The following is a 9,881-nucleotide window of genomic DNA, read 5'->3' on the forward strand; positions in this document are numbered from 1 at the left end:
ATATGAATCCAAGGTCGTTAACATAAAAGTCAAACATTGGTTAACACTTATAGCTTAAGCTTCCAACAATGGAACTAAGTGTTTTAAATAACTCCAAAACCTTTCCGGAATCAAATTAACCATCCCCGCATGTCACAAAATAACAACTAAGCACACAAAAATAATTAAATAGGAAAACAGGGCGCAAATACATAAAACAACCGGCCAGGTCATTACAGTGTGATAATGAAAGAGATATATGAAAAAAAGGTGATTACGGATACTAAGGCCATAAATTCCATGATATGATTGCAATGGTTTTAAGGAGGCAATTTTGTAACAAAAATTATTCTGGGAATTATCAGTAGATGACTGCAATAGTATTAAGACGTACGAGTTTGATGCCTAGAAACTACACGTGGCGATGTGGATGTAGCATGCCCATTTGATAGGGGTTACGGCAGATCACAAGAGTTGTAAGATATTAATTCAAATTAGCTAAACTAAAAGAAATCAAGATGATAAAAAAGGTGACCTTAATCATGTAAACCATTCAACAATATGCCAACTCAGCCATATAAATATCTCGCCCCAATTTGTCCAACTCTTCAAGACGCTAAACTTTAAAAAAGTTCATAATACCATATCATAAAACTTCACCCAAGGAGTCTTGGATTGTTATTAGTAAACTACATAATACTCTTAAATCTTGGAATAAAGGTTTGGAGGATTAGACCCTAAATAAAACTTCCCTGTTGGAAGCTCTTCTGGTGGTAGCAAAACCAGTCTTACTCCGATTTCAGCAGCGCATTGTGCCGTGTACTTGCCCTTGCCACCAGTCATAGCAGTCTGTGTAAATCCAGGGCAATAACAATTAACACTTATTCCCTTTCCTGTATAATCCCTGGCCAAGACCTTAGTGTATGCATTCAATGCAAGCTTTGATACAGCATAGTCTGTCCATAACTCTGGCCAACCTTTGGTTTCCCATGTCCCATTTTTTACATCTTCCAGAAATAAATTCACCATTTCTTCGATCTGTGTCTCTGATAGGTTTTTCTCATCCAATAGAATCATTCTTAGTTTGTCATTTCTGAGCTTCTGCAATATGAAAGAAATAATGATATGAACATTATTAATCATAACCTATTTATTTTATTTAATCTTTACATGCAATCTGAAAGAAAATGTTAGAATAAAAAAATAAAAAGCACTCGTCAAACTCTTTTATTTGTTAATAGTAATGTGGTAAAAATTCATCAAAACCATTATGTTTCCATGGTACTCCTAAACATAGCAAAAGTTAGATCAAGTATCACTTCAAAATATAGTTGAATATATCGTCAATCGGAATCGGACAGTTCAAGTAGGAAAGAAGCATTATTTCTATATTTTTCTATTATAGAGAAGAACCTTAGTTGGTCGATCAAGGGAAAAAATATAATTAAACCTGCATTTAAACTGCCACATTTCCCATCTTTTCTACCTTCTCAATCTCCTCACTCTCCCTCTTTTGTTTCCTTTGTGTTAAGTTATTATCCTTTCTTTCTCTGTATCATCTAGACTAAAAGAGAATAAAGTACAGGGCTTGGCAATAGCTAAGAGGAATAGTCAAAGTTATTTTATCATCTCATTACTACTGATTTGCCTGGTAAATGGAATGTATTGACAATTGATGATGGGACCATGGCTCTTTGGTTGCTTCTGGAGAGTTCAATCTACTTTTTCTATTTTTTTATTCTTGGTTTAGGGATTTTCTATAATTATTTCTTGTGGCATTTACGAGTTTACATTGTAGACCATGTTTTCCTAAAACCACGCCTATGTCGATTCTCGTTGTTCCTTATCTGGAAATTATTTTTTCTTTTTTTTATATATTTTGGAAATATTTTAGCATGCAATTAATTTTCGGAGGCAATTATCATCTTTGTATAACGACTTGACCGATCGTTTTGAGCATTTGCAAATAGTTCAGTAGTTTAAGATTATGAGCAGCTTCATATGGTGTATTATGACTTGTATGTATCGTCGATTTTGATTTTTGAGTGGTTCGGGATTTATTTGGAAGAATAATTCTCATTTTAGAAGTTTTAAGGTGGAAGAGTTTACCAAGTTTAACTTTTGTAAATTTGATCTCGGATCAGAGTTTTTATGGTTCCTTTAGGTCCGGATGATGATGTTGGACTTGGGCGTATGTTCGGATTTGCATTTGGATGTTTTCTAGAAGGTTTTGGCACCATTTGACGAAAGTTGGCAACTTGAAGATTTGAAAAGTTCATAGGTTTGACCGTAAGTTGACTTCGATGTTATCATACTCGAATTGTTGTTCCATAAGTTGGAGTATATTCGTTATGTCATTTGGAACTCGTGTGCAAAATTTGAGGTGATCCCGAGTTTTTAGATGTATTTGGCATAAGTTTGGAATTTGAAATAGCTTATTAAGCTTGAATTGAGGCATGATTCGTGGTTTTGAAGTTGTTATATTTGACTTGAGGCTTCGAATAAGTCCGTATTACATTTTGGGACTTGTTGGAATGTTCGAACATGGTCATAAGGGGCTTGATTGTGTTTTAAATTGATTTCGGACCATTTCGGAGTTTGCATGAGATGCTGGTTTTTCTGGTGCTAGGGGTGTTCATCGCGATTGCGAGAAGAGGACCGTGATCGCGTAGTCTTCTGCGAGATGCTGGTATTTTATTCAACGCGTTCGCATAGGGCGTACCACGTTAGTGAGGTTTGAGATGTTTGACCACAACGTTCTCAGAAGTAAGTACACCATCGCGTTTCAGCATGGGAGCCGGGGATGTCTGCCAACGCGTTCGCGTGGTAATTGGCGCGTTCGTGGAATTCTGGTGCTTGTGGTCATCACATTCGCAATGTCAGCAATGCGAACGCAAAGTGTATTCAGGCAGTGTTCATCTTTGTTCTTTGCAATCACGAAGTGGGTTCCGCGATCGCGAACAGATTACCTGGGCAATGCATATAAGTACTCTATTTCGGACTTGCATCATATTTTGAGTCTGGAAGCTCGTATTTTGGGCAATTTAGAGGGAGAGTTTTTCGATTTGGATTGTACTCGAATTTGATTATTTTACATGATTCTACCTTTGATTTTGGTATTTATTGATGAATCTAAATGAGAAATTGGGATTTGAACCTTGATTAGAAATTGAATTTGAGTGAAACTAGTATGATTGGACTTGTATTCTAATGGATTATTGGAATTTGTGTGTTTTCATGTGTAAGGCCTAGTAAAAATTCACCTGTACCAAACATGCGCTTTCAAGTTAAAATAATACAAACTTTATATCTTCTTTGGACATAGTTCGCCTAAATTCCTTTAGATTTCTACTTCATCATGGTTGACTTAGGAAGAGTTGATTAATTTTCAGTGGTATTTCCAAAAACAACCTCTCTATCTCTTCGGGTAGGGGTAAAGTCTGCGTACGTTCTACTCTCGCTGGACCTCACTAGTGGGATTCTACTGAGTTGTTTTTGTTGTTGTTATTGTTGTTTGGTATTCCCAAAAATTTCTGACTCTTCTTTTGGTTTCATTTTTCAAGAAGTCACGGAAAGCGTGCAGTTAATCTATCTCATTTAAAATTCACATAATACGTTAGTTGAATGTACTATTCAAATTGTAGTTGCAGTTTAAATTATATATTTGCTTGTGCATTAGGCAGAGAATGGAGAAGGTAAGTTCTAGCGGAAGAATCATTAAGGATGAACTAGATGCTCACCCTGTCCTTGGGAAGTAGATCAGAGAGAGATTTAATATTTTCTTGTCGAGATCAAGGGAGAGAAACGAACATATATGAGATCTCAATTATGTTAGACGAAACCAAAAGAGTGCAAAATTTAGTGTATGCAATTATCCAGATGGTATTTTCATCAGATAAATTTTAAGGAATTCATCTAGTCTAGTATAGATACACACATAACACAGATTTTATTTATTTATTTATTGGCCAATTAGGAAAAAGAGAGAGGTTGTATTGATAAAATTACTTACACTAAGAAGCCCAAGTCTGGAGCTAACATTAAGAATTCGAGCGACAGTGGAAGAACAACGAAACATGGGCCAGAGCTCTTCCATGAGTCGTTTGGGTCCATAAAAATTTGTAGATATTACCGTCTCGGCATGTTCCACAGAGTTCTCGTGAATATCGTTAAATGATACAGCTGCATTATTTACCTGAAATAAGTAGTATTTAACACTACATCAAAAGTCAATATATATCACCCGGAAACATCAACAAGATATATTATACTTATCTTAGTGAGATTATTTGTTCTTCTCCTTTCTTGAATTATTGGATGTTCATCGATAATTTTCCAAGTAGTAAAATGAAAAAATATTAATTATTTAACTAACATTAGCTTATTTTCTAGGTTATATTGGTGCATGTGACATTTCACTTTCAAAAGCAAGGATTTATTAATGTCCAGATTCTACATCGTTCACCCTATGAGATGGAAGGCATGTATGAAAAGGAAGAAAAAAAAGAAGAGAGTAAACAGAAGAAAAGGGGAAAACCAAATATATCTATTATCTGCATGCGCCCCGCACTCACATTAATAAAAATGTCAACCATGTGCGGATTCAAGTCTTACAAATCTAACCATGTGCCTAGTGGGCTGGGTTAATTCATTCGCATCCCCATATGACTAATAAATTATGAAAGAAAAGAACATTTCTTCGCAATATCTGTAAATATTTATTATATATTCTAGTCAACAAATAGCAGCAGTTATCATTATTTACTCCCTTTTTAATCTTGAATATTTGGCCAAAATTTTGCTAAATTTATGAATTTATATAAAACGATAACTAATGAAATTTATCTAGTTCATTAAATTTATGAATCCCAAATTTCATGTGTAACAAAACAGATATATAGGTATTTCACCTTATAAATATATGTTATTTGGATAAAATTGATGGGCAACTCACAGGCCATAGCCTGTCTCGGTTTCTTTTCCTTAAAACAGATGGTGATATGTTATTGAGTTTGAGTAGTCTGACGCTGACCACACAAGAGTTTCTCGTACGGTCAAACAGTCAAGCTTCTTTATAACAGTAGTATTTGTTTTGAATTTTTTTATTATTACACTGAAGTACTGTTATATAGAAAATATATTTTAAGATAACACATAAATTGATTCCATAAAAAATTAATTTTTTACAGTAAATAATAATTATATAACGATCCCGTGATATAGAGAAATCTGACTGTATCATCTATAAGTTCGGCTTTGACAAGTGAATAGTCCAAAAGGCAAACGTATAAGAAACCTTCGCCACTCATTCTTTTATAAACTGGTTGTCTTGTAAGGCAAAGATTGGTCTACTTTTCATCATGCAGTTTTAGGCTTCTTTTGGATTTTCTTTTGGGTGTGATTTTGAAACAACTGCTTTGAAATAAAATAACCATCAAGTTAGTTAAGTTGTATATGATTTTAAATTTGTTTTTCGAAGATCAGTCATGAACTTGGTTTCTTAGAATTAGTATATAAGTTTTTTACTTTCGTTTTTGATTTCCTAAAAAATAAACAATTTAATTTCACCTTATTTATACTAACTGCATATTAGTTCTTATTCTTCTCTCATTTCATTTTACTTATATGCCACTCCTTTTTATAAGTTCAATAAAAAAAAATTGTATATTTGAAAATTTCCAGTTTTAACATTCCGAGTTGCCATGATTGATGTATAGTGTATTCTAATAGCAATTTATATGCAAATATTAAGACCTGGACAGTAGATGCTTAGGTATTTTGAAATGCTATATATTTATTTTATATTTGTGGAGATTTCTTAAGCTATTCAACCTTGTAAAATGAAAGGAAAGGAATAATTGTTTTATTCACGACTTATAAAACACATACCCACCATAATTTCTTCTTAATGTGGTACTGACTTTGGATAGATCAAAGTGAATACTGAAGAACATTATAAAAAACAAGAAACATGCTGTGACCTCACGAAACATAAAACTTGTGTTTATATATATGGTTCAACTTCTGTTTCTGGTTTGTCATTATTCTATTAGACAGAGTTGTAGGTTCTTTAATAAACTTTTTTTTGTGGATAACCGGAAAAGAAGTAACTTTCAGATATGTAATGGAATCAAATTGTGAATATGAACTAACTTGAGTATTTGGCCTAGTGAATAGCCCTCAAAGTTCAAGTATCTCTACTTCTCATGGACTTAATTAGTGATATAACATCCCTTTTAACCCAAAAAAAAAAAAAATGTGGATGGTCTTGAATTATCGTCTCTACTTTTCTCACGGACAGAACTTTAAGTTTAATAAGTGCGCTCCCTCGCTTACTCTATGGAAAACACTATTAACGTTTGATCTTGAAGTTCTGTCTATGGTGCAAACAGCAGTCAAAAACTAATCACCACCTCCAAAAATTGTCATATAGTTTTGTAATTTTCTTAAGTTACTCTGCGTGAAAGAAACCTTATTTGCCAAAAACAACAGGTAACTACCAATTACTAACCAGCGATAGTAAAGACGTACCCAATAGACAAAATTCTTTTGATAGAAAAACGTTAAAAAAAAATTAAATATATTAACTTCAGTTTTCAAAAGATGCCAGAGAAAAAGACAATATGACAGCAATGATATTTAACTACTTAAAACTAATGTGAAATATATATATATAAATAAAAAAGAAAAATTAGAATACAGATGAAATAAAGAAGTTTTAGAAGCTCACCAATATATCTAAGCCAGTGAAATTGTTGGCAAACCATGAAGCAAATGTTTGAATGGAGGAAGTATCTGACACATCAAGCTGGTGATAATAGATAGATAGGCCTAATTTCTTTAGGGACTCAACTGCCTCCATTCCTCTTGCATTGTCTCTTGCAGTTAAAACCACTGTTAATCCCAATTCTGCCATTCTTTTTACGAAGGCAAAACCTATGCCCTTGTTTGCTCCTGTCACTATTGCCACTGTCTCTTTCGACCACCACCTACATTTTTCACAAACAAAACTCAATACATATATATTTCTTACACTCATGCATTTATCTAAAGAAAAGTCCTTATTTGTTGTGGTTATTTTCTTTCTGGTATCTTTTGTTGTTACACGTCTTTTCTCTTATTTCTTTTCTGAAATTATTGTTTTCTCCTGTTGAGCCGAAAGTCTCCTGGAAACAGCCTCTTTGCCCTTTTTGGGTAAGGGTAAAGTCTGTGTGCGCTCTACTCTCTTCAGACTCCACTAGTAAAATTTTACTGGGTATCTTGTCATTGTTGTTGTAATGGAAAAGCCAGATGTTGAAACGTAATTATATATGTGTAACGATAAATTAATTGGATTGGAGTAAATATTTGGAACAAGCAATGAATGTTTTTACCTGGCTTTAAGAAGGGTGGAACATGAAGAAGACAGTTCTGATTGTCTTGATGCCATTGCAATGCAAGGGGGAGAAGAAGAGACAATAACTCTCTATTACTACTATATAGAAGATGGAATAAGCAGGCAGCCGGTCAACTTGTCCCCACGAGGGTATTATGGTCATTTCGGTTAAAATGGATTAACATTATTGGTCAAAAAAGAATCTTACTGTGGCTACTATACCAATTTTTGGATGCCTTGACTAAATTGCCCTTTGCTTATGTCATTGTTCATCACTCTTAAGATATGCATACCTTTGGAATTAACGTGGGCCCATCTGACTATTTATTCAATAGCTATAATTTCAATGGTTGATTCTTTTGTACTATATATTACTATTTCCAACATGTGGCCCTCTTTCCATGTGTTACCTTCCCTTGATCACATATTTCAATTCTACTGTCTCTTTGATATGGAGTAATTTATACACAGAGAAAGCTTCGCCATGAAATTCTTGAAGGACCGTGTTTTTACTTTTCCAGTTTTCACTTCTTTGCTTCTTTTTTATTTCTTTTGTACAAAATTTTAACATTAACATTTTTTAATTTAAAAATAAAATTTAACTAACAATAAAACATGATTCACACAGAGATATTATTATTTGATATTCTAAAAGAGCTAATATGAGTTAAAATTAATATCCTTGGTATTAAATATTTAATAGGATAGTACTTTATAATTGTATCATTATTTTTCTAACCAAAAATAATAAATTATAAATCAATAATCATGATATAATACTCATTGCCCAACGAGAATGCTAGGAGGTAAATTATGTCATCTTAAAAGTGTGTAAACTTTTTGTCTTAATTTTCTGTTTGATAATATAAATTATCTCATTTCATCCCAAAATAAATGCTTTGTGATTATACTTGGTGCAAAGTTCGTAATATTGTTGCAGGTATTGCCTTTTCTAGCATGACAGATTATATCAGTAGTATCGGGATAATACTTCTAATTTGTGGTACAAAAATTCTTTCATAAAATAGAAGAGAGTTGACTATAACAATAAAACTTTAAAAACATTTAAATTATACTAATATAAGTATCTAAACTATGCTAATAACTTTATAAAGATAGAGAAAAACTTCAAGAAGCTTTATAGAAGAGTTTTTTTCTCAGAGTCAGACCACGCCTTATGACGAAAGGGGGAGAAAGGACGGATCACCTGTCGATCTGTGATCTACTCCCTATAGGGAACACAATCAGTCCATACAAGGACCTACTGAGTCATCCACCCTTGCATCTATTTGATGCATCATCACATGGCCGTCGTGTAACTCCTCGAAGGCCAAAGCACAACAAGCCTACTCATCATCAAAGTAAGTCCAAGCTCATGCAAAAATGACCTAACAATAAATATTTAGTAGGGATCTACAAGGCACTGACATAGCTATACAAGTTTTAAAAAAAGGAATAAAATAATTAAAATATATACCTTCGCCCAAGGAATTAAAGAAGATGAATTCCCGTTAAAACTTAGCGCTTCAAACAAATATGAGGGAGCAACATTAAGAAGACAAAGCAATAAAAATATACTTAGATGTATATCTAGGTATTTAGATAATTATAACAAAATTATAAAGTTAATAGAAGGAAATTATTACTATATGAAATAAAAATTAGAAAGTATGACCGTCATATATCTTATTATCTATATTATGTCATTATCATTCTTTGAAAACCGAAGAGAATTATGTTGTTATAGCTAAACATGGATCATAGTTATATTTTGTTATACACACCTTCCTGGAGTACATTATCTATTTGGTGTTAATACATTAGTGATTAATATCAACCATATAAAAAAGGAAAAAAATTAAGCATGTATTCTCATTTATAAAAATACAATCAAGCAACTCTTCGCTCTTTCCAACATATCACATTTAAATGTAGTTCTTTACAAAAAGTAAATTCTAGCATATGATGTATTTTGAGCCAGTGATGCGCCAATTAGGAGGTGTGAGCGACTGACTGTGGTGGGCATGAGGAGAAGTAGATGGAGACCTAAGAAGTATTGGGGGAGGTGATTAGGCAGGACCTAGCACGACTTAGGATTTCTGAGGACATGACCCTTGACAGGGAATTGTGGAGGTCGAGCATTAAGGTTGTAGGTTAGGGGGAAGTCTGTGAGTATTACTACAGTGCACTGGAGTAACACTAGTCATTTAGGAGTTAGTCTTATGAGGCTACTGATCGGCTACGGATGTAGGGCTTGTGTCGGTTGGATATTAGTATACCTTACATCCTTTTCTCCATCCTTTTTCGTATTTCTTATATTGTTGTTATTCTGTTATTTTATATTATGTATTTTATGTTATTTATTATGACTCTATTGATAGTACTAATATATTGTCTCTTTGTTGCTCTCTTGAGCCGAGGGTCTCCTGGAAACAGCCTCTCTGCCCTTCGGAGTAAAAGTAAGGTCTACGTACATACTACCCTCCCCAGACCCCACTGGTGGAATTATACTGGGATGTTGTTGTTG

At 33.5% G+C, this 9,881-nt stretch overlaps 1 protein-coding gene across 1 annotated transcript; it reads right to left on the reverse strand.

The window, feature by feature from the left end:
• Positions 1-498: 498 nt before the first annotated feature.
• Positions 499-7,422, reverse strand: LOC107772180 ((+)-neomenthol dehydrogenase). The gene is made up of 4 exons (XM_016591680.2): positions 7,353-7,422; positions 6,710-6,968; positions 3,992-4,174; positions 499-1,080 (listed from the first exon to the last, which is right to left on the reverse strand). The coding sequence occupies exons 1-4, from the start codon at positions 7,406-7,408 to the stop codon at positions 682-684; spliced, it is 897 nt and encodes a 298-aa protein (XP_016447166.1). The 5' UTR covers positions 7,409-7,422; the 3' UTR covers positions 499-681.
• Positions 7,423-9,881: the final 2,459 nt, after the last annotated feature.

Source organism: Nicotiana tabacum, chromosome 8, assembly GCF_000715075.1.
Source record: "Nicotiana tabacum cultivar K326 chromosome 8, ASM71507v2, whole genome shotgun sequence".
NCBI lineage: Eukaryota > Viridiplantae > Streptophyta > Magnoliopsida > Solanales > Solanaceae > Nicotiana > Nicotiana tabacum.

Coding starts and splice junctions, on each gene's coding strand:
- LOC107772180 (XM_016591680.2), bottom strand. CDS start 7,408: ATGGCATCAAGACAATCAGAACTGTCTTCTTCATGTTCCACCCTTCTT. Junction 6,969..7,352: donor TCCACCCTTCTTAAAGCCAG/GTAAAAACATTC, acceptor TGAAAAATGTAG/GTGGTGGTCGAAAGAGACAG. Junction 1,081..3,991: donor CCAGACTTGGGCTTCTTAGT/GTAAGTAATTTT, acceptor TTCATATTGCAG/AAGCTCAGAAATGACAAACT.